Source organism: Equus przewalskii, chromosome 19 (assembly GCF_037783145.1).
Source record: "Equus przewalskii isolate Varuska chromosome 19, EquPr2, whole genome shotgun sequence".
Lineage (NCBI taxonomy): Eukaryota > Metazoa > Chordata > Mammalia > Perissodactyla > Equidae > Equus > Equus przewalskii.
Genome location: NC_091849.1, coordinates 61,840,325 through 61,866,518, shown reverse-complemented (window position 1 = coordinate 61,866,518; position 26,194 = coordinate 61,840,325). Strand labels below are relative to the sequence as shown.

General features: G+C 38.3%; 1 protein-coding gene across 4 annotated transcripts in view; it reads right to left on the bottom strand.

Moving 5' to 3' along the window:
* The window catches only part of COL19A1 (collagen type XIX alpha 1 chain), a 312,844-nt gene that overhangs the window by 269,270 nt on the left and 17,380 nt on the right, over nucleotides 1–26,194 (bottom strand). For all 4 annotated transcript variants that reach the window (XM_070584878.1, XM_070584877.1, XM_070584876.1 and 1 more), the window contains 2 exons: nucleotides 22,331–22,405; nucleotides 21,372–21,471 (listed from right to left, as the gene is read on the bottom strand). In XM_070584878.1, coding sequence (XP_070440979.1) covers nucleotides 21,372–21,471; nucleotides 22,331–22,405 — 175 coding nt within the window. The remainder of the gene's footprint in view (nucleotides 1–21,371; nucleotides 21,472–22,330; nucleotides 22,406–26,194) is intronic.

Here is a 26,194-nt window from a genome sequence, read left to right as displayed (position 1 = left end):
CCCCACTATAAAACAAACAGACAAAACTTCCTCCAACCTATACTGTTATATTACCATCCCGTCTACCCACCAAACTTCTTAAATGAATACTCTGAATAGCTACATCGTCCCTATCCGCTCCACCCTTAACCCTCCTGCATTCTAAAAGCATTCCAGTCGGCTGCTCCACTGGCCTCATTCCCCTGAATCCTTCCGAAGAGGGTTTTTTCCTAAAGATTGGCACCTGAGCTAACAGCTGTTGCCAATCTTTTTTTTCTCTTTTCTTCTCCCCAAAGCCCCCCAGTACATAGTTGTGTATTCTAGCTGCAGGTCCTTCTAGCTGTACTGTGTGGGACGCTGCCTCAGCACGGCCTGATGAGCGATGTCATGTCTGTGCCCAGGATCCAAACCAGCAAGACTCTGGGCTGCCGAAGTGAAGCGCGCGAACTTAACCATTCTGCCACAGGGCCGGCCCCCTTCTGAAGGTTTTTAACACTTAAGATATCCTTTCTTCATTGATATAAGCCAAGAGCCACAACTACATGGCTATAGGGCCCAGCCGGGACACTAGAATGTAGCTTCCTTAGTTTCTTTTTCTATCCCATTCACCTTCTTGTTCCTGGCATCTAGAAGAGTGCCTGCACAAGACAGGTACTCAATAAATATTATTAAAGGAAACAATTAATGAATTGAATTCAGATATAAGCAATCAAAATTTTAAAAAAACCACCAACACAGGCCCTCTCAATCTAGCTTTGGTTTTTCCATCTTGGATAGAAATGTTCATATAAGAAAGTTTCACTCTCTTAAGACTTCTACAGGAAAAACAAATAGAGTAAGCAAGTTAATAACAGCAACTAACACTCATCTTCATGTGGGGGACACATGTGTGGACTGAGGGAAACTGAGAGCCCAGCCACTCCACAGGGGCAGCTGCTATCCAGCTCCAGCCAACTGTTACCATATGCGAACGTGGGTCCAGTGTTGCCAGATCATCCCATTTTTCAAGAGAAGCCAAATACCCAGATTTTTTTTATCTGAAAAGTTTAGAGTTTTAATTTTGGCAATTAATTCAGATTTTTCATAAACACTATCCAGACCAACACTGTGCAAACCAAATAAAAACAGCAATCGCTAGTTGGCCATCTTGGATCTACGCAAAGGTTTGCTAAGCACCCATCATGTGTAAAGCACTCTGAGGCTTACAAAGATGGAAAAAGAAAGGTTTCTGCCCTAATTGTTTCTAAAAATCGGTTGGGAGAAGGAAAACATCGACAGAAAATATAAGGAAGTGATATAAATTGGAAGAGAGTAGGGAAATATAGTGCACGGCCAAAATTAGAACTCAAGGTTGTTAATTGAAAACCTAGGGGTAGAAATGGGACTGCTTATAAAATCCTATAACAGCAGGCTGGTTTCAGTCCTTTTAAACTTAGTGAGACTATGGCCTAACTCATGGCCTATTCTGGAGAATGTTCCATGTGCACCTGAGAAGAATGTGTATTCTGCTGCTGTTGGGTAGGATGTTCTACAGCCTCTTACGTCTCATTGGTTTATAGATTTGTTCAAGTCTTCTATTTCCGTATCGATCTTCTGTCTAATGTACTATCAGTTTTGAAAATGGGGTACTGAAGTCTCCAACAATTATCGTTGAATTGTCTATGTCTTCCTTCAATTGTGTCAGTTTTTGCTTCACGAATTTGGGGGCTTTATTGTTGGGTGCATATGTGTTTATAATTGTTATATTGTCGTGATGGATGGACACTCTTATTTTCAAAATGCCCTTCCTTGTCTCTTCTAACAGCTTTTCCTTAAAGCATATTTTGTCTGGTACTAGTGCTATGGACTGAATTTTGTCTCCTCAAAATTCCTATGTTGAACCCCTAGTCCCCAATGTGACGGCATTTGAAGATGGGACCTTTGGGAAGTAATTAGGTTTACTGAGGTCCTGAGAGAAGGGTCCTCATGATGGGATTAGTGCCCTCATAAGAAGAGACCCTCTCCCTTTCTTTCTCTCCCTCTCTCTCTCTTTGCCATTTGAGGACACAGAATGAAGGTGGATATCTGTAAGTCAGTAAAAAGGGCCCCTTAGCAGAACCAGACCATGCTGGCACCCTGCTCTCAGACTTCTATCCCCCAGAACTGTGAGAAATAAATTTCTGTTGCTTAAGCCACCCAGTCTATGGTATCTTGTTGTGGCCGCCCAAGCTGACTAAGACAATTGTGTAGCCACTCAAGGTCTCTCTTAATTTCTGTTTTCATGATATATCTTTCTCCTCTTACTTTTAATGAATCCTTTGTACTTTCACTTTAAATCTAATGTGTATCTCTTTTTGAGAGCACCTAGTTGAACCACATTTTCTTTTTTTAAAATCCATTCAGTAAGTCTTTGTCTTTTTATTTAAGCGTTTAATATTTAAATTTAATATAATTACAGCTGAGGTAGGATTTATGTTTGCTATTTTCCTATTATTTCCTATGCCCCCAGTAATTCAAATACCAGCAGGGTCACCCATGGTGGGCAGGTTTCAGAGGAGCTCCTAGGCTAAGACAGACTGGGAAGAAGGACCCAGCCACTCACTTCCAAAAAAATTGGCCATGAAAACTCTATAAATAGTAGTGGAGCATGTCTGATATGGTGCCAGAAGGTGAGAGGATGGTGCAAAAGGACCAGTCAGGGTTCCACTCTGCTGTACACAGGGTTTCTAGGAGTCAGAATCAACTTGATGGAACAATAAAAATTTTCTTATTTGTTTTCTACACATCTTATGTCCTTTTTAGTTTCTCTATTCCTCCATCACTGCCTTCTTTTGTGTTAAACAGATATTGTCTAGTGTGCTATTTTAATTCCCTTGTTTCTTTTACTATATTTTTTGAGTTATTTTCCTGGTAGTTGCCCTGCAGATTGAACATCTTAAATTTACAACAATCTAGTTCTGATTGATACCAATTTAATTTCAATAGTATATAAAAATATTGCTCCTATATAACAGTTTCCTCTTCCTCCCTTTATGCTATTATTGTCATACAAACTGTTATCTGTAGGCTTTATATGTCCATCAACATAGATTTATAATTACTGCTCTATTTATTTATTTGTTTCTTTATACAACTGTATTTTAAATCTGATAAAAGAATGAAAAAGTTACAAACAAAACACATTTATTCCGTCTTTTATATTTATCTATGTCATTAACTTTATCAGTGCTCTTTATTTCTTTGTGTGGATTTGAATCACTTTCTAGTTTCCTTTCATTCAGCGTGAAGGGATTTCTTTAGTATTTCTTGTAAGGCAGATTTGCAAGTGATGAATTCTCTCAGTCTTTATCTAGAAATGTCCTAGCTTCAGTTTTATTTTTAAAGGATAGTTTTGCTGGAGGGAGACTCCTTGATTGTCATCCTTTTTCCGTTAGAACTTTGACTATGTCACCCCACTGCCTTCTGGCCTCCATGGTTTCTGATGAGAAGTCAGCTTAATCTTATTGAGAACTCCTTATGCATGATGAACCACTTCTCTCTTGACACTATCAAGATCCTCTCTGGTTTTGGCAGTAATAGATCACTGGATCTCTTTGAGTTTATCCTACTTGGTGAAGTTTGTTGAGCTTCTTAAATGTACAGATTAATGGCTTTCATCAAACTCAGGAAGTTTTCAGCAATTATTTCTTCAAATAGTCTTCCTTTCCCTTTCCTTTCCTCCTCTCCTTCTGAGACTTCTATCATGCTTGGCAGTATCACACAGGTCTCTGAGGCTGTGTTCATTTTTCTTCATTCCTTTTTTTTTTTTCCTTAGTCTTAATTGACTTATCGAGTTTTCTGATTCTTTCTTTTGCCACCTCAAATCTGCTCTTGAGCCCTCTTACAAATTTTTCACTTCAATGATCACAGTTTTCAACTCCAAGATTTTGGTTTGCTTCTTCTTAATAATTCCCACCTATTTATTGGTGTTCTCTATTTGGTGAGATATCATTTTTATACACTCCTTTAGTTCATTAGATGGTTTCCTTTAGTTATTTGAACATATTTTAAATAGCCAATTTAAAGTTTTTGCCAAGTAATTTCAATATCTAAGTTTCCTCAGGAACAGTTTCTATTAACTGCTTTTTTCTCTGTGTGTGGGTCATACTTTGTTTCTTTGCATATATTGTAATTTTTTAATTGAGAAATAAATATTTTAAATAATATAATGTGGCAACTCTGGGAATCATTTCATTCCCAACCCATCAGAGGTTTGCTGTTGTTGCTCTTTGTTATTTTTGTTGTCATTGTTGTTGCTGCTATTTGCTTGCGTAGTCACTTTCCTGAACTAATTTTGTAAAGTGTGCATTCGTTATCATGTGTGACCACTGGAGTCTCTGCTCAGTTAGTTTAGTGGTCAGCTAATGATTGAACTGTTAAGTGGCTTTGACCTACAAGCATCCTGCCTCTGCTGAGGACTATTTGTGCATGTTGGAGAATGTCTTCAATGCTCAGGCAGGCAGTTTACAACTCTCCTTAGCCTTCACTTTATGCTTGCTCAGAGCTTCAAAGTTGGCCAGAGCTATAAGTGTTAAGGCCTTTTCAGATGTTTCCTGAGTTTCTCCAAAGCCCTGTGTATAGACATATATGTCTGGATTCCCACAAGTAGGTTGGAGCTCTCTAATGCTCTATGGACATCTCCTTCCCCATATTTTCTTTCAAAAAATTTTTGGTCATCTTCTCATTTGCCCCAGTTGTAACTGCTGTCTTGGGCAGCTGCATTATTAAACAATTGCTATTGATTATTTTCAACAAATGCCAGGGGGAAAAGGCTGTTCTTACTGACAGAGCTCTGGGTCAGGTCAAATAAAAACAAGCCCTGTGAGTAAGGGTTTCCAAGGAACTACCAGTCAGGTAAAATGATGACAGTTGTCTGGGAATGGGGCTTTTATTGACCTGCAAACCCATTCTTCCTCCTCCAATGGCTGGTAGGCTGCTAGTTTGCACTGGTGATTATGCAGCTGTTAGTTTTCAAATCTATCATTGTCTTGAGGAGAGAGGGATGTGAACAGGACAAATTAAAATGCCACAAAGCTTGCTATTCACACCAAGAGTTAGTGTTTTTCTTCAACAAACACTTATTAGATTGTTGTAAGCCCTCAGTTAATTTCCAGAGTTCTGAAAATATTTATTTTGACCACTTTTACCTGTGTTCTCATTGCTTTTATGGATGGGTACATTTTCTGAGCGCCTTACTTGGTTACTCCTGCTGACATAATCAGTAATATCTGCTTGGACCTTCGAGTTCAGCTGAGCTGCAAGCTTCAAGCAGCCCAAGGAGTGCCCTGAGTGAATGGCTCATGAAGTAGACCCATGTAGATGAATCCTGTTCATATTTTTGACTCACAAAATCATGAGAAATAATCAATTGTTGTAAACCACTAAGTCTTTCAAAGGTTTGCTCCAAAGCAAAAAAAAAAAAAAAAAAAATCACACAAACACCTTTCTCCTCACTTTCTACTTAGGATTAAAGTCATATAGGCAACTGTCACATCTCTTCATGAGATTACAAGCTCTTTAAAGGCAAGGACAGCATTTAATTCATCTTTGTATCACCCACAAAGCCAAAATTCAGTCAACAGGGCACATTGTACCTATACATTAAAAGAATGAGTGATCTGGCAAATGAAATAGATGAAGACATACTTAATTTTGACGAGTCTTTAATACTTCATAAATAAAACTAAATATAATTATTTTTCAATAATTTAAAATCTAATGCAAAAATTGAGAATATTTTATATCTCATGAAAGGTTTCTTCTGTGACAAAAATAATTAAACAAAATACTATTAATATCAATAATGTTAATAGGGGCTGGCCCTGCGGTCGAGTGGTTAAGTTCGCGCACTCTGCTGCAGGCGGCCCAGTGTTTTGTTGGTTCGAATTCTGGGCGCAGACATGGCACTGCTCATCAAACCATGCTGAGGCAGCGTCCCACATACCACAACCAGAAGGACCCACAACAAAGAATATACAACTATGTACTAGGGGGCTTTGGGAAGAAAAAGGAAAAAAATAAAATCTTTAAAAAAATAAATAATAATGTTAATATATAAAGAATATAATCCTAAAATAATACATTGAAATAAATTATGTTTAAAGAAAAATTTATTTTTTCTTAGCCTAGGTTTATAATGGATGAAAATCCTTATAATTACTATATTTCCCTTTCAGAGATTTGTATTCTGCTTTCAAGGTCAAAAATGATTTTGCTTGCCAAGATTATAATTTTCAAAAAAAAAAAGTTCTGTGTTTTAAAAAGTAACATACTACAAAATACATCTACTTGTACATATCATGTTTTTTGTTTATACCACACAAGCACAAAGACCTAATGTGATGCAGAATAATTTCTCTGGGTCTTGCCAAAGTTTCTATTATGGAAGAGGCCATATTGGATTACTGGTCTGTTACCAGAGAGATATAATGACAGCTTGCTATGTCTAAGATTCCATGCTTGAATATTTTTGAATGGAGCGTAATTTCCTATAAGAAATTCTATCCATTGCTTATTCAGTGATACTCCCATTAAGAAAAATATTGTTGATCCTTACTTGCTGAACTCATTCATACATATATTCGGCTGGAAATTCTCAATGAGATATTTTCTACCTTCCTTCCATTTTATACACCTTGTATCTAGTTCAGTGCTGTAAATGGAAAATTCATCCACATAAATTAACATTAACCTACATGTGAAGAGCTCAGAGTTTAGTGAAATTTAAGTGTAATTAATCTTTTATTTTCCATTGTCTACTTTTCTTCACATTAATGAAATCACCTAAATATTCATGGACAGGTGGGAGGAGAGGTATACCAAATTAATGAAATGTTCAATCTAAAATCAATTTTTTAAAAATGTGACTAAGTAAAAGTCATAGAGAACCAACTAAAGTAGTTCCAAATTATCCAAGGGTGACAAAGGAAACTTACTGCCTGTGGGGTTCTCTTTACTCCAGCCCCTGAGAGGGCTAATTCCAGATATAGTCTGGAGTGTCTCTGAAGCTTCATAATTCACATATTTTAGACTCTTTTGAACTTGCAATTTATTTCAATGTTGAAAAAATCTGAAATGTAGTTTCACCTGCTCTCTGATGTTCTCTATGTATAGCAGCCCTCTGTTCAACCACATAGTGGAAGGAAAATCCATTAAACTGTAGGGGAAGTGGCAGAGGATCAAAAGTGGAGTTCCAGATAGTGACCAGCTAGGGCAGAAGGCAGTGTCCAGATCTGAGAAGCAGGAGCAGCAAGACTTTGACCCCAAAACAAAATTGATTTCATAAAGGCCTTAATATTACAATGTTTCCCTCTTGGTGTTAAAATTAAGAGAGATTTTTATTTTCTTCTTTATATTTTACCTACTTTCTCAACTTTTGCAATGAGCATAAACTGTATTCATGATCATCTTTTTAAAAAAACAGTATGATTTTCAGTTTAGGAAAAAATAATCCTAAGCTTTAAAATGACCTATAAATTCATTTTGCAAAACAGAGATGAAGACGAGTTAAGCTAACAAGTATTACTTTTGCTATTATGGGAGGTAAAAAAATAAGTTACAAAAGTTTATAATTCCCAACCTATAGCCTTCATAATGAGTAAGTCACTGAGGCACTAACAGAATATGAAAGAAACTTCAAATGAAAATACACTTTTCTCAATATTTTCTCCATATTCTTCAAACGGAACATCTAATTACAAAGTACTAGTATCTGTATTTGTGGAGTTGGATCAAAATTAATATCTTACTAACTATGAGGGAATTCACTGTATAGGACTTCAAGAATGGGTTGTATTTGTCTAAACAGCATATTAACTACATTCTGTAGATCTTCTTTCCCACTTGATTGATGAAAAGTCCTTTTCTGGTCAGAATTAATTTAAAGTCATTAGGAAATACAAACAAAATTATGATCTTAAAAAGTATCTGTGTTACAAGGAAGACCTTAGCATGGGAAGGAGGAAGCAGTTAATCACTCTGTGTATGTATAATTGTTATTAAACAGGATTCAACACCCACTGTCTTTGCATATGTGGTATGATCTCAGAGATACCGACATTCTCTCTAACCATGTAGTACTTTCACTGACAAGCCAAAACATCTAATACTCTGCTATTAGAGCTTTGTTCCTCTCTGGAAAATACTTGTGTTTATAAAACACAAGCTCTGTTACCATTAAAATAGTCCCTAGAAACCAATCACACATTACCAACAAATTGTCTAATAATTAATTCTCATCTTAGAAAGCATAGAACAGGGTTCTATAGGGATTGTTATAAAGCGAGGAAGTTTGAATGAGGAAGGCATAGAGAGGGAGGAACAAATCCAGAGCAGGAAGTGCCCCTGAGTTAGCCAGACCAAGATGACGTGCCATTGTCATGAGCCCTAGGCAGCAAAAGTGTCACCTTAAGGCAATGGGAGTTTGAGAGGAAAGTTCCAAAAAGAAGGAGGTGATGCCAAAGGGGAGATGCAACCAAGATAAACCTTGACTACTTCCCTCGCCCGTGCTGTGGACTCCCATACCTAAGTCCCTTCTTGGGCATCTTCCCTTGGATACTAAAGTCATCTCTAATTAAATAACTGAAATTGAACTTCTTTTTTTAATTAATCTTCTCTTTATTTTTTTTTTGAAGATTTTATTTTTTCCTTTTTCTACCCAAAGCCCCCCAGTACATAGTTGTATATTCTTCGTTGTGGGTCCTTCTAGTTGTGGCATATGGGACGCTGCCTCAGCGTGGTTTGATGAGCAGTGCCATGTCCACGGCCAGGATTCGAGCCAACGAAACACTGGGCCGCCTGCAGCGGAGCGCGCGAACTTAACCACTCGGCCACGGGGCCAGCCCCTGAAATTGAACTTTTTGTTTCCTACCAAACACGTCCCTTTACAAGGATTCCACATCTCAATGAAACACATGGCCATTCACCCAGGTGCTCCAGCCAAATACCTAAAACACAGTCTCGATTCTTGCCTTTCCTTTATCATCCTCCACCCCATCCAACCCATTGGCAAGTCTTACTGCTCCAACCACCAAAACAGATCCTGACTGTGTCCACTTCTCTTCAGCTCCACTATCCCTGGTCCAAGCTGCCTCCATCTCTACCAGGACTCCTGTCATTGTGTCCTGATTGATCTCTCTTTCCTTCCCTTAAAGTCTAGTCGCATACAGCAGCTAGAATGAGCTTTTAAAAAGTAAATCAGACCAACCCTTACTTATAACCTTTCCACAGTGCCCATGGTTCCAGAATAAAATGCACACGCCTGATCACAGCTCACAGGCCTTCTTCCTCTGACCCTGTCCTCCTCTGAAACGCCATCCCCTCTTCCAGTCTCTATGTGGCTCCAGTCACAATGACCTGAATTTAGCTCCTTGAATACACCAGGCTTGTTGAGGTCTTAGGCCTTGTACCTCCTGTTTCCTCTCTTGGGACGGCCATTCCCAGGTGTCTTAGATGCTTCTCCTCACTACTCAGGTGTCAGCTCTAATGTCCCTTCCTCTGAAAAGTCTATGGTTGTCCTTACCTCAGTTACTATGTAACACATTGCCTTGTTTTATCTTCTTCATAGGCTTATAACTACCCAACTTTTAAAATAAATGGATGGGTTTACACCTGTGTTGCCTGTCTCAACCACTAGAATGTGATTTCCATGACAACAAGGGCCAGACTTGTTGCTCTAAATCAAGCATCTAGACCAGTACCTGGCATGTAGGAACCCATAAAATGTGGCTCCAATCATGGACAATCCATAATGATGCCTAGGCCCAGTCCTAGTAGGTGCCACACGGTGTATTCAGTATAAAGTCTATGTTAGTTTGCACAATGCCTTAAAGTCAAGGCCTTATGAGACTGTGTGACATCACATTACACAGGGAAACAGCAGAAGGAGAAACCAAGCCTTATGTGATTCTGAAGGAGCTTAATCAAAAAGTTAGACACAAAACAAGTCCAGGCACAAACACAATCAGTATTCTTACTTTCAAAAGGAAGTTTAAAATCTCTACAGGCTATAGCAATACAGAACAGCTGCTCTAAGAGGATTTCAGGGAAAGTGTCCTCCAGCAGATGTTTTCCAGTCCTTGGAAGTGTTTCAGTTATAAGAAAGCACACAGACGAGTTTCCTGTAGTTCTACACTCCTAAAGCTGAAAGAAATCCTAGTAGTAATTTAGATTAACCATCTCACTTCATAGATGAGAAACTAAAGCCACAGAAGTTAAACAACGATCCCTCCCCCAACAACTCTGCCAGACAGAGGCCAGGACGGGACTTGAACCTGGAACTCCTAATTCCAAGGTCAATTTTTTCCGGTATATCAAGTTGCTTGCATCCTCTGGGTTAAGAATAAAATATCCCTCATCCTTACTGACCCGAGTTAAAACTAATGTTTTGGGACTATAAGGAAGGAAAAAACCCTCTATTTTTCTAAGTAGTGGTCAGGGTCGGGGGGATGTAAATAAATACAAAATATTAATTTCAAGTAAGAAATAAAATCTTTACAACCATTCTATACTATTAACAACAACAATAAATCATATTTTGGACTCTGAGCAAAGTATTCCTTATGACATTTGCACATCCTAGGTGACCAGTAGCCCTGAGGGGTAGATTATTACAGTTCCTTCCCCTAATGATATTTTGAGCACAAAACAGGAAGTATCACAAACCACACAGTAATATCTTTAAAATAGGGAGACTGTCTGTTGGGTTTTAGGAAAGATATGCATGCTACAGAAGGTAATAACCAATTAGGAACATTTTCTCTATATTCCTTACAGAGCACTTCTCAGAAAAATTAAGATTTTTCACCAAGCATCTCTTTAAAAACACTGCAATTTTCAGGAAGTAGTGGAAATTATGAGAACAGTAGACGTACTAATAAGCATGTAATGTGAAGAAAAGTATGGAGTGTTCGGAAAAAAAGTGCCTCTATGTTTATCCCACTGGTAATAAATGATGTATTGGGATTCTAATGCCTTAGGAAGAACATAAAGAGAATGGTAACCAACTGAAAAGACAAGTAATTCCTTAAAGCGTGAAAATAATGATCATAAATGTGACTATTTCAAATGATTATGGAAAGAAGAGAACTTTCAGCACTGGTCCTACATTAATTTTTTCCTGGCACAGGGATCAGGGAAAGCTTCCATTGCCCTTATCCTGAGGTGTGAAATCAATGCCTAACATAGCTATACACAAAGCTAACTGAATGAAGGTGAAGGATCTGGTCCTCCAGGGACAGAGGGATGTCAACTGAACAAATAACGGGCATTCCCGGCTGTCCAGTTGATGCGGAACCAATAAGAACCGCCTTAAGAGGACACGCTCTCCTCTTTCACGCTCCCTTCCAGATAGGGAGCACTGCAAGAGGAGCAAAGCCAGGGAAAATCACAAAGCTGCAAAAATAATTCACTCTTTTAAAGTACATGAAGCATTTCCTGATAAAGCTGGTTTACAGGGACATGGAATCAGGAGCACATCTCATTCACTCTCCACGTTAGGCCCTGGTGGTTTGCTGTCAAGAAAAATAAAAACCATAAGGAGGCTCATAGGTTTCTTTACTTCTTAGCGTATTTAGTAATTGGTAATTTCATTGAACAGCAAGTTCAACTGGATTTATTCGTTCAGTATTCCTAAAAGAACCATACTTTGTAATGTGGCAAGTAACATCTCTGTCTTGTACGGAAGAAATAAAGGACCAAACCAAAGCTCAGACTAACGGGATTAGGAAGAAAGACCAAGACCGTCAGTTCTTTTTGTCTTTTACCAAGTAAATAACAAGGTATGAGAGGTAAGGAGCAAAATGTAAAGAAGAAAAAACAGGTTAACAAACATTCACAATTTCACAATTCACTGCTCATAAACCAAAAAGAAAGAGGACATAATCATTCTAGAGAGATTTCATTTTGTAAACGGTGTTCCAAAAATCAAGTGCAACACACACTTAGACAGCAAACTCTTCAAAAAGTTTAGATCCTAATACAATGGTTCCAGAGGAACTTCTTCAACCAGCTCACAGCACAAGCCTTGACGCAAAGCTCTTTCTCAAAAGTGCTATTTTGGTAGAGCTGAAGTGAGTTTTCCAGATCATATTTAGCAAGACCAACCTTTATTTATTTTTTTGCTTTTAAAATGAAACGGCTAAATGGAAAAAGATCTATTTTTAAATATCCAGAACTGGCTTCCAAATTAATTCTTCCATTCTAAATAAGCGTGAGGCAGAGTTTACGAAGAACTTCCGTATTTACAAGTATCTCTGGGGCCTTTGACTGGCTGAATATCTTCCAGGAAGAGAAATACGATACAAGTTACATTTCCTGGGAGCGCAGCGAGAGACGCTTGGAGTTTATCATAAGTCATTTCTCTCCCAGCTGACACCCACCATCACCTGTCACATTATGAGCAATCTGGCCAGGAGGGCCTGGAGCGTTTGTCTGAAATGCCTTCCACCCAGGCTGGGTGATGAGGTTTGAGTTCCACAGCCACAGAGACTCTGAAATCTTAGCCTTTTTGTGTTTGCAGAGGGGATTCAGACAGACGGGTTGTTAATGGGAAACAAAGCTTGGATGACTCTCTAACAATCTTAGGCCTGTCATGGCTAGCACTTGCTCATTGTGACGTTGTAAATGACTTCCCACTTACAGGAAAGGGAAGGAAATGAGAAGGAAAACAACCCTCCTTCTAGATGACATTCAGATAACAAAAATCAAGGATAATGAGAGAAGCTGCTCTTCAGAAAGACTTTGAAGGCAGGTTTTTCAGGTGTCCCCCACCCAAAATAGATAAAACAAATCCTGAGTCAAACCCAACCCCATTCCCAAGAGGTCCTCTGAATTCTGAAGCGTCCTTCCTGAGTCTGGATGCTTGGCTTCTGCTCGGGATCAGTCCGGGAGTCCCAGAGCTACGGAAAGCTGTGATTTCCCAGGGGCACGTACTCAGGTGTTTCTTCTAGCATGTAATGCTGTTGCTCCCACACCTTCACGTTTCTTAAACACCTTTGTTGAGGTATAATTGATATACTCTGGTTTCTCTTCAGACTGTGAAATCTTTCACCTTTTACTTTACTTTTCTTATCTGAATAGAGTTCAAGCCCCTTAGTACACAAGGCCTTTCAGAAAAGCACCTCAGCATCCTCCATTCCCCAGATACTCTCCCTGCCTGTGTTCACTAGCCACACGGGATTTCTCACCATTCTCCAGATTGTCTCGATCTTTAAAACCACCATGATACTCCCTCTGACTACCACACACTGGCCCCCTGGCTTGCCTGGCAAATCCATACTTATCCTTCAAGGCTCTGCTTTGCACATCTGCTATGAAGCTTTTCCTCCTTCCTTCACAATGGCTTCATGTCTTCTTCCAGAGTCTGTCATGCATAATATCTAAAGATTGCTACCACCGTCCATAATAACTAATTGCTGATATATCTGTCTTCCCAGACAGAAATAGCTTGACAGCAGGAACGGCATCTTAATTTCTCCTTAAATCCTCAGTGCCTGGCATATAGTGAGTATTCAGTATTATATGAGAATTGAATGAAACACTTTGTTAGAATGTCTTCTTTCACTGGCATCAAAGCTGAACTTAGAAATAATAGCGACAACAGATCATAAAATATTTTTTTCTATATAGCTCTTGGAAGCAAAGGGAATTTAATATTCTTATCATGGGTGAATTAGAAGAGATAGGCAACATGAAGATAATAAAAAGTGTTGCCTAGTATCCATATCCACAAGCTTCTGAGCCCCACAGAAGAAAGGATGCCAAGAGTTGATTGAATTGTATTCATTAGATACACTGTGAGGCTCCGTACCCAAGCAGTACTGCCTTGGGGTCCAGGGGACAGTTAGAGGGAGGATCATTGAACCCATGTCACCACCCTTCAAAGTGCACCCCCCCCCCCAACCCTGCCCTCAACACACACACTCAGCCATAAGCCACAGGGCAACTCTGGCACCTGAGGGCTGAGGATAAGCAGCCACGAGTTGAGATTGACTGGGTCCCAATCGAGCAGCATTTTCATGGAAGGGACTCACAGTAAAGGCAGGAGTGACATGTGTTGACAAGGAGGTTAGAACAAAAGAACATACTTGCTCCTGAACATGAGCACATGTGTAACGCTCTTGGTTCCTCCCAGAAATAACAAGAGTAGCCTTTAAGAGGGAGCTGGGGTTCTACAGTTGTGCAGGTAGAGAGTAGGAATCATAACAATTTAGGCACCAATGTTAATGTGACATCATTTAAACCCCACATACCAACGAGGCCTTGGAACAGTTAGATTATCTGAGCCAGAATGAGGTCAGCATTATATAGAAAGTATTTAAAATGTGTATTGGATCACAAAAAAAGAAGGAAATCTGCCTAAGGACATCAGAAAGGGCTGTGTTTAGAAGGTAGGATGTGTACTAAGCTTTCTAGGATATGCAGACTCCAAATGGCAGAATGGTGGACAGAATATGACAGAGAGAAATGGGGACGCAAAGGCAGTTCAGGGCAACACTTGGGTCGTCGGCATTGGAGACAGGTCAGAGGTCACCAGTAACTTTGAAAGAGAAATTTCTATAGTGTTTACGCAGTCCTAGTCAGATATGAGTGGGTTAAGGGATATGTGAGGAAGTAAGAATGGTCAGTAACATTATCCCTTTGAGAAGTTTGGAGTGAGAGGGACTGTCAAGGGGAAAATGCTTCCAGAACAGGGGAGGATTAAGCACATATTTGTAGACCAAGAGGCCAAGATACTGTGGAGAGCGGCACTGAAAACAGAAGAGCCAAGGGGATCACGGTGGATCTGGGTCTTAGAGGGGGCTGGAAGAGGAGATTAGGAGCACAAGTGAAGGGGTTGACTTTGGAAAAGAGGAGGGTGCCTCCAGAGAGCACAGCTGGAGCAGAGAAAGTCTGAGGTAGAGAACGGAAGTTGAGAAGGCCCATACACGAGGAATAACTCGGGTACAAAACATCTGGCCGACTCAATCTCATATTCAACCAACCAGATGTTAATTCCACACGGCACTATCACGCATGTCCATGTTAATTAAAATTTTCACCAAACCTGTGATTGCTTTCAAATTGCATAGATATAGCCAGGGTGAGATGAATTATTAAAAACAATTATTTGAATACATCATTTTTTCAGTTTAAAATTATAAAAATTTCACCTAATCTGGGACCAATGTGTTTCAGGAAGCATAAGTGCTGACTAATATGAGGCAATGGACAAGGAGTACCAAGCTCGTGAGAGTCACATAAAATAACATGAGAGGCTTTTGGCTACTGTGCTTATTTTCTGATTAGCCTTTGTAGGTAATTTGAAAGAATGGAAATGATAAATTAATGACTTATTAGCTGACACAATGATTCCTCCTTGATTGACACACATTTTAAAGTTTATCATTGAAATCCCAGTTGTATCTTACTACCTGATATCTGAGAATGAGGATTAGACTATCCAAAGGTATATTACAAAGTATGGAGTCATAACAATCTACCAAAAAAATCTGCAGAGTTGCTATAAAGTTATTCTTAGGTACTAGCACAATAAAACATCACGCCTTACTACAGTCCATTCTCTGGCTAATTCATAAATTCAAGGTCATGTTTAAATTTAGGTTTACAACCATTATAAAAGCAATACATTTACAACCACTAAAGGTTAATAACTAATTAATCCTCACAGCATTTTTATAGGCCTTATTTGGTTAAAGATGACTGAAGTATGTGCTGCCACGCTTTCTTTCTTTTGTGTGCTCTGAACCCGCAGTGCGCACTCCACAGGTACACACATACAACCTCCACCCAGGCTAACGCTCTGCGGCTGCTTAGAAGACTTGATTCGTTGGATAAAAAGTTGAGCAAAGAAGGAAAAAATCTAATATATAATCCAACAGTAGAAAAAGATTAGTCAATGCCTGTCAAATGGGCCCAAGTAATTACCAAAGTAGGACACCTTAATTTTACTACTTTGTGATGACATTTGCATTATTATGACTCCTCCTAAGTAGTACATTTAACTGGTACTCACTACTCTCAAGATAAATGGCATAAGGACATTTTAACATAAGATAATTTACATGTAATTAGTCGCAATAAAATAGAAAATAAACTCCAGAGATCTGCTGTATAACATTGTACTTATAGTCAACAATAATATATTGCACACAAAAATTTATAAAAATAGTAGATATGTTAAATGAGCTTTCCAAAATAAAATTGATATGAATGTTGTAGAACCTGTATACATATGATCAATTACTGATAGTGTTTACTTTTCCCCAAACAATATTGAATTATATGAAATCTGAAGGAGGAAAATCACAACTTACTTAAATTTAGTGATGATAAAATTAAATGTTTCCAAAACTGGGGAATGGAAATACTAAACTGATAATATTTCATATTCCAATTTGTTATTGGAATATATTGACATTCCTGAATTTTCTAGAAAAAAGTAAGAGAGGTTCTTGTGATGGAGAAGTAAATATTTCCCTTCATTCTTAAAATCTGTACAATGATACTCTTAAAATTCTCTTCCATCAAATATATACAATTTGGCTAAATTGTATGATTTAAAGAATTCAGTCATTGTGAACCTATCAGGCTTTTCTTTTCATCTTAAGAATTTATGACTTAATGACTCCCCTCAAATTTTGGTACGCCAAACTAGGAATGATGTGTAACCATCGGTCAATCTCATATAAACAGCTGGACAACTTTTTAACCAAGTCACATTTCCTTATATAGGAAATTCCCATCTACAAAATGATAAAATGCCCCAAATGAAAACCCAAGGGATGCATAAATAGTCATTCTCTATAGTTTAATGGAATTGTCTAGTAATCCTCCCAAAATGTTCAGCAATTAGGAGCTTCAGTATCAGAGTTCTGAACATAATTTTGAGCCTCAGAATTTAACCAGTTTTGAGAACTTGGAGAGGTCCCAAAGAAGAGCAGTAAAAATAAACCATGGGTTAGAAAACTGGCCCTTATGAAGGAAGGAATGAAAATATTGACCATCAGCCTTATGTGTGGTGCATAGGGAAGTCTAGCCTTTACGGGAGAAGGCTAGGAGTTGAGTCCCATGGCGTGTGCTTGAATGATGGAAAGCAATACAGCCCAGTGGGTCAAGGCAAGAGAGAAAGAGGCATGGCTTTTCCTTGCTCTGTGTATCTCTCCAGCAGGCTCCAGGAAGGTAAGACTAGACTCATATTTTTTCACCAGTGTAAACCCAGAGCCTAATACAGTACCCAGTCCAGAGTAAGCTCAATAAATGCTTGTTGAATAAAGACTAGATTGCATTCATTTCAGTGACTTATTGAAAGCTAACTTTTATTCACCCTTAGCAGAACAGAAATATTTGGGGAACCTCTAAAACACTTATATAGTAAGCTACAACTTTTATTTGTAATTGCTACAAGTTTTAGTGAAAACAAAACCAGCGGCCAACCAGGTAGCATGGTGATTAAGTTCAGTGTGCTCCACTTTGGTGGCCTGGGGTTAGCAGGTTCACACCCCCAGTGTGGATTTACACCACCCATCCAGCCATGCTGTGGTGGCATCCCACATACAAAATAGAAGAAGATTGGCACAGATGTTAGCTGAGGGCCATGCTTCCTCACCAAAAACAAAACCAAACTTTAAAATGATAATTTCTAATGTTACTGAAGTCATTGGGTAATATGAAGAATAGATGGATGAAACAATGATGGGACATAATTAGGAGTCTACAGCAAGATCTTTTAAAATGAACTGGTAATTCTACTTTGGAAAATCAATCTTATGGAAATAATCCTAAACATAGAGAAAAACAACTGTCCTTTACAGCACAGCGTTATTTGTAACAGTAAAGACCTGGAGGCCATGTGAAGATCCCTGTAGAAAGGCATGCCCAGGGGAGAGTCATTCAACAGCAGCAAAGACAAGGTACAGATCAGGCTGCAATACACATAGTAGCTTTGCTGTATTTAGGACGATTTCCAGGGGAACTGCTAAGGTCAAGAGCACTTGAAAAACTCCTAAAACATACTGCACATCTTCCAAATAAATAATTTGGAGGTTCCTAGTTGCTGAGGATTCTTATGTCTATAAAAACATAAAATGCAAATGAAAGTATCTTCTACCAGCTCCTTTTTTCCCTGTAAAGCTGTGAAACCAAATAGCCTTTGCTTGCAGAAAGCAACCGCCAATTTAATGAAAGAGACAGGGCAAGAGGACTCCTCTTCACTGGAGATTTATTTACTTGTAACAAAAGCTAAGGGGACCATATCTGTCAATTACGCCACTGTGTCTAGCTACAACATCCAAGTTCATAAAATCTTATTAAAGTTAATCTGTGTAGATTGGTTTTTCACACTAGCCTAATTTCCCCCATTCTTAGGAACTGTTCCAGTTGCAAAAGCCACCAGCTCACGGGAATCATCCTAAATCAAAGAGGCTACAGACTTGAAACACACGTGAGCCCTCCCTCCCTCTTTCTCCTCATGGTCACAGCACTCTACTCTCCTGAACCCAATATGGCCTCCCAATCCTTCTGCATCTGGAGAGCCAGCAGCTGTCAATCACACAACCTGAGAGATAAGGCTTTTCACCATCCTTGAATCCAAAAATAAGTCAGGAAATCCACTTCCCTGGTACATTGAAAATTGATTGATTTCCCCACTGGCCAGTCAAAATAAGGGTGAATTGCTCCTTCAGAATCAAGAGTGAGTAGAAATTCAACATTCATCAGCTCTTCGAAAATATTCAACTACTAAAACATTTTTATTTAAAACATGTTTCTGTAGAAGCAACTAATGAAAGATAAGGACTATGTTATACCAAGAAAATAAGATGCTCCATAATATGTACAGTTTGTGTATATTTCTCTCAAAACATCACTGTTTGCCCTGATCCTTGCCAAAACACAATTTAAAGATCATCAGAGTGTGATCATCTGGGATATAGCCCTCAATATGTATAGAAATAATGAATTATTTCTTTCACATAACCAGAGATACTTGTAGATACAAGAAGCCAAGGGAATTTCCTCTAAAAAGATAATTCTAGAAAACTAGGTAGCATGCCACCCAGAATTGTTTAAAGTCCCCAAATACTTAACATTTGCTATCCCAAAGAATACTGAAAAATGGGTATGAAATACAACCAAACATATAAAGCTCCTCGGATATTCCCTGAGCCCATGCCATGTTTAAGTATACAACAATGTGGATTCGGAGGGCCCTTGCAAGAGCAGCCTTTGGGATCCCCACATCAAGCCAGGCTCAAGGCACTAAGTATGCCCAGTAGATATCTGACCAACACTCTTATTAGATTTCTCCCTCATAAATCTCATCTGGAAAATGCCAGAACAATAAAAACAAGCTCAGGCACAGAAAGAATCCCATTTTCCATATAAAATAGTATCTGCCTTTTCCCATGCTGATTCTGCAAGGCAGCTTATTTACAAATATATAAATAGCTGCAACTTTCCTCCAGTCTCATTGAAAAATCAAAATGGCACCATGCAAGGTTTCCTAGCGTACGTGGCTCCATGAGTGAAATGTGAGTGGCGACGAGCCAACCGACTTGACACTCGCTAGTCAGCTTGTCCAGATACCCTCCAGTTTCCTGTAGTGGAGGTACCAGGGTTCTGCCACACAGAGCTGAAGAATTCACTTACACTGATTGCCCAGGGATTGCAGAGCGACTTAGAGCCAAAGGTCAGAAAATAAATTTCAAGTCATACCTAATATTTATTATCACACATATGCAAAGGAGAACAGCATTGCCTAAACGTGGCAGCAAGTTTTCCAATGTAGCTACTTAATATTAGCTAAGTCTTCTTACATACAGGCTCAACGAATTTAGAATGATTTTACCCCAATCCTTTAGCCACCTGGTCAGAATTACACAGGTTTAAATCATCAGGAAGAGGGCAGGAGAGACAATGCATTGCAATTTTTGGAACAGAACTTATTGCCTTTCTTAAATTCATTAATTGAAGTTATCTACTAGTAGTTAAGAAACATCTACACCAATAAATACATGAACTATCTATGCGATACATATTGACTCTTCCTTACTGCATATGAACACCCAAAATGGACCCACTGTGCCCTGAGTGTTCAATGTCTGTATGTGAAGCACTAACAGCCCTGAGACAGGATAGGTCTGCACAGCTCCACCAGACAAGCTCCCACTCCATCCCCAATATCCACTCTCTTCCTAACACGCTCACTTCTCGCTGAGTGAGAGTGAGCAGTTTACTTTTGAGGAATCATATGGTTAAACTAAAAGTGCCTAAACTATCACAAAATAGAAGATTTAAAGAAATTTTTCTCAAGGAAAAAGTGAGTTAGGAACCTATTCATACAGAGCAGCTGAGGATAGGTAATGAGACGATTAAGGCTGTTTCCCTTTGAGAACTCAAATGCTGAGATTCGCAACAACCCCCGGCTGGTAACTCGAATATCAGGCTACCCATCAGGAAGTGAAAACATTCATATATGTTCTCACATGAAAACATGTGTGCTGCGTATTAAACCAAACAGCATTCCGATGCTTTTTGCATTGCAGTTATTCATACACTGGAATGTTCACCTTGGGCTCAAAGACTAAACAGCAAGACCGTATGTACTGTACTTGCCTTCCCGATGACTCAGGCTTTCTGATCACTCTTTACCATCCCTAATCACATACAGCCACATGGGGCATTACGATTGCCGACAGGGTTGCTGACCAACTGTCAGTATTTAAATGGCAAGTGATTCTTTTTTTTTAATCTCAGGTTTATCAGTAGAAAAAAGACAGTAAAAATAATAAAGGAAACCTTTGGTAAATCTGTTTTGAAATGAAATGCGTATCAGGGCCAAAAAACCCCCCTGAAAAACAGTTTTTATTTACTATTTACTCTCTAATGAATTCCTAAGGGCTAAGTTCTTTCACTTTAATTTATCAGAAAGCATATCCACAGGCACGAAGCAGGCAGAAATAAATACAATGAAAATCAATCTTTTGTCTCTAAGGCTACATTGTGTCTTGTGTCTTCAAGTTCCCATCTAAAATCTAATTTGGGTTATGCTTACTTTAAACATAAACACTATTTCTTCAAAAATGTACTTAATTACTATTCTCTAAAGATTATGCCTCTATCTGTATGTGTAAATAGTATTCACACCATAGAACGAGATCAGGTTGCAAAGATTACATACAACAAATACACAAACAGCCCATTTACCACAACATTCAAGTGAGTATAAACTACTGAGGAGATTTTTTAGTTTTTAAATAAATTATTTGGAATCCCCTTAGAAAATAGTTTCTACATTACTATTTTACTAATTTGCTATTTTACTAATAATGCTGCTATAGTATTATTAAAATATAAAGAGAAATGATTATTTTACTTACATGGTATCTCTAATAAGAAGTGAATTTCCCAATTTGAAACAAGTGTGATCCCCTTCACAAAACACACGCCTCAGGGAAAAGCTCTCTCCCACATCAAAGCCTGTGAAACATGACAAACGATTCAATCCAGCAGTTTTAATAAATTTGCTAAACTCACCGAGATAGTGATTTTTCACTAGGATTTTTTGTTGTCTTTATCTATGGACAGATTTATTTCAAATAAAATGCTGTTCTTTGGGACCAGCAAAATTCCTTGATTTCATTTTTCTCCTTTTAGGATATAGGAGGATGAAATATGTTTCAAAAGACTCCAATATTAATTTGCTTTGACCCAGGAATTATCCTAAGCAAACAATCAGAGTAGTTCATTGTAGCAGCTCTGATAGCTAAAGATAGAAAATTAGTTAAATAAAAAATATTACAGCCATTCAATTGAAATCCAAGCAGCCTTTAAAAAAAAACCGTGCTTTAGAAGAATATATGTTGATATGGGGAAATGCTTGGATTTCAAATGCAATACATGTATTATGATTATGTGTGCATGTGTGGGGTTGGGGGGCTGGGGGTGGGGAAGTGAGAGAGAGAACGGAGGATGAAAGGAAGAAAGGGAAATAAAGATAGGAAGGTTACACCAAAATAGGAATCATGACTATATTTGGGTAGTGAGATCTTCTTTCTCATAAATTTTCTTTTTTAAAAATTTATGGACAATGGACATGACTTTTACAATTTTAAATAACTTTTTTCTCCAAGAACTTGAGTCGTTGTTGGTCTTGGCTTAAATGATACAGAACTCTGGTCTCAGCATGTTTTCTACATCACCCATCTTCTTTGTTTCTAATTGTTTATATTGATGTTATCATCAAATTACAACATGAAAGAATCAGCTACAATATATAGTGCATGTTTGGTGATAATTTTTTACAAAATGCTTCTTAGTAAAGGATTATAATGCTTACCTGAAACTTCAAGTTCATCTCTGTTGTCTTGTGTAAACTGACGTCCCTCTGTTCTCAGTATAGGGCATTGTTTTTCTATTAAAAAAAAAAGCATTGAGGATTTGCACTACATTTTCTATCATTTTTTTCAAATAAATTTGAATTACAGTACAATCAGAAACAAGACAAAATGGAAATAAATTAAGCCACCTTATTAAATATCTACAGAATGAGGATGAGAATATTACCCACCTCACAGTGTGTGTGGAGGATTACACTTGTTTATGTGTGTGAGGTGCTTAGCACAGTGCCTGGACACAGCGAATGCGCGTTAACATTAGCTATTATTATTGTAATCACTCTTATTCTAGCATTCTAATCCACAATACGATGGCATTTGGAGGCGGCCTTTGGGAGGTAATCACCTTCAGATGAGGTCACAGGAGTGGAGCCCCATGATGGGACTGCTGTCCTATGAGGGCATGGAGAGCCCCTTTTCTCTCTCTGCCATGTGAGGACACCAGTAAGAGCCCTCCCTGGAACTTGGCCATGCTGGCACCCTGCGCTTGGACTTCCCAGCTGCCTGAACTGTGTAAAATAAATGTTTGTTGTTGAAGCCACTTGGCTTATGGCACTCTTGTTAGAGCAGCCCGAACTAAGGCAGCCGCACAGAAGGAAGTTATTAAAATAAAATTAAAAGGCAAAAAGTGAAGACCTCTGCCATACAAAAATGGCCTATACTGAAAAAAATGAAATAAAATCATAAAGGAAATATTAATTATGTGTGAAGGCACTTAATTATATTCAAAGAAATAAAATATAAATTTGCTCTCCACTCAGGTGAACTTACATGTTCAATCCTAACACAACACACTAATGCAGTAGTATACATGCATACACTAATGTTTGATTATCTGGGGTATGTTTAATCCAACTGAGGCTAGATTCTAGGAATGTAACAGTCAGTTCAGACAAAATTGCAGCCAAATTTTAGAATATGCCATGGTAACTGTGTAAGTGGAGAGATCTCAAAATAAATTGATTAAATATTTTGGCTTGCAATCACAACCTTAATTCTCTACATCTAAAATTCATGTTTGGGCTTCATGACCTAAAAGTTTAATACAGAGGGGACATAAACTGCATAAAACCAAACTGTCTCCTGTTCTGAGAAGGTGGGAACTACACCAGATTCTCCAGGTCAACCGCTGGGCAACTCAGGCCCTCGTTTCACAAACGAACCACAGACTTCAGGGGCCGTGACAGGGCATCATCTGAATGCATTTAACCAGGAGAATTGAGCAGATTCTAAAGAGCGCTACTACTCAGATTTAAAAGCCACAATACACGTAAATGAAATTATAGCATGGAAAAACTTTAGGGACAACTTAGCTCCTTCGGAAACTCCTATCTCAGAGATCTTAACATGATTGCAGGTCCTAAATAATAGTAAGATTGGACATTTTCTAAACATTACCAACGTTTTATCTGAATTCATAGTCATTGTTACAAAAACCAAGCATCTCATCAAGATCTCTGCACTGAATAGCAGAGAACATCGTTGAGAGGAATTCAAGTCCTATGTTACTGAAGGCTAACCAAGGATTTAGACAGGAAGACTCAACATTGTTAAGAAGCCAATTCTCACTTTTACCTCTAGATTCAGTGTGATAACAAGTAAAATCCCAACATGTGCGTGTATGTGAAAACTGACAAGCTGAGTCTCAAATTTATATGGATCTCTAAAATACTAGAATAGCTAAGGCAAAATTGAAGAACAAGCTGGAGAACTCACACTATCAGATACCAGAAATTTTTATAATTTGATGCTGGTGCACATAAAGATAAACAGATCAATGGAACAGAGCAGAGAGTCCCAGAACAGACCTGTTCACATCTGGTCTCCGGATTTACCGCAAAAGGGCCACTGCAATTCAGTGGCAAAAGGGGGTCTTTTCAATAAACAGTTCTGGGTCAACTGGATCTCCACAGAGAAAAATACACAACCTCAACCCTTACCTCACACCACGCAAGGAATTGGAGATGACCTCAGACCTCAGCGTGAAAGGTAGAACAATAAAGGACCACAGAAAAATGTGAAATCTTCATGAACTTGAGGTAGCAAAGCTTTCTTAAAAGAGATACAGAAAGCACTAATTATAAAAGATTGATGAATTGGACTTCATTAAAATTAAAATCTTTATTAATCAAAAGGTAACATTAAAAGAGTGAAAAGGTAAGCCACAGACCAGGAGCCACAGACTACGGCACTGCATATATCCAATAAAGTATCATATCCAGAATATACAAAGAACTCTCACAAATCAATAAGAAAAAGATGGAAAACCTTATTTTGAAAATACTCAAAAAATGTACGCACTTCAGAAAAGAGAATATTCAAATTGGCAACCCGCAAATGGAAAGGTGCTCAACATCATTAGTAATCAGAGAAATTCAAAGTAAAACCACAATGAGATACCACCAAATGGATGAAAATTGAAGAACTGACAGCACCAAGTGTTGATGAGGACGTGGAGCAAGGAGAACTCTCCTGCGTTGCTTGTGGGAGCGGAAATCGGTACAATCACTTCAGAAAACTGTTTGGCATCATTTACTAACGTTAAATATACATGAACCCTATGACCTGGGAATGCAATGACCCAAGAGAAATGAGTACAAAAAATGAGTGTAAATGGCCCTTTAGAAGAGAATATTCATTATGGTATTACTCATATTAGTCGAAAACTGGAAACAACCCAAATGTTCATTGACAAGAGAATAAATGCATAAATTGTGGGATATACAATGAAAAACCATGGCAATAAAAAAAGAAGGAACTACTGATACATGCAACAACCTGGACGAATCTCACAGAGATAATATTAAGTGGAAAAAATACCATTCCCCAAAAAACACATACTGCATAATTCTTATATGAAATTCAAGGGGTTGTACAACTAATCTATGTCAAAGTACTGGTTACTTTGGTAGGGTGTCAACTGGGTGCAGACACAGGAAAGCCTTCTGGGCTTTGGAGATGTTCTATATTTTGATCTGGGGTGGTAGTTACACAGATATATAAACACATATGTAAAAATTCATTGCACTGTGCATCTAAGATTTGTTGACCTTAACGTGTAATACCTCAATAAAATGAGGAAAACAGTATGTCTATGAGAAAATAAGCTAAAAGTGATATTTGCAAAACAAATCAAAATCACATCAAACTTTCATAATGACTTTGAACAACTAAACGACTGTAATTAATGAGATTAAATTCTTCACAACAGTTGATGACTGGCAAAGCACATCTTCAGACGGCGGAAAGGGACTTCCCACTATGACACTTTCGTAACGAGGGGAAGGTATGCTGGCCTACTGCCAAGCTGGAAACAGTATATATCTCATTTAAATTCTTCCAGGGACTTAGTGAATATATGATGTCAAAGCAATAAACCTGTCTCTTTGATATGAATGGAATGCAACATTTCCAATGATATTTATGAAAGTATTTCTCCACTAAAGTGTTTAGTTTATGAAAATCAAATACAGCTTCATCTCTTTAGAATTTGTGCTTTGTTATGAAAAAGTGAGCAGAACCAATGAGAATTAAATGGTAACTCCTTGGAAGTGAGATTCAAGGCAGTCATCTGAACACATGAGCCTTAGGGATCCATCACCTTAAAACAGCAAGGCAGCAGAAGTGAACACAGGCTGGACATGCTCACTTCTCTAAGTATTGGCACATACAACTGAACATGAAGTAAAGCACGCTTTTTGAGTAAATGTACATTATCTTGAAGAACTACTGGTAGTTCAAACATCCAAGTTCAAACATCCAAACATCCTGTCAGGTGGACAGAGGAGAATCTACAGCAGTGTCAC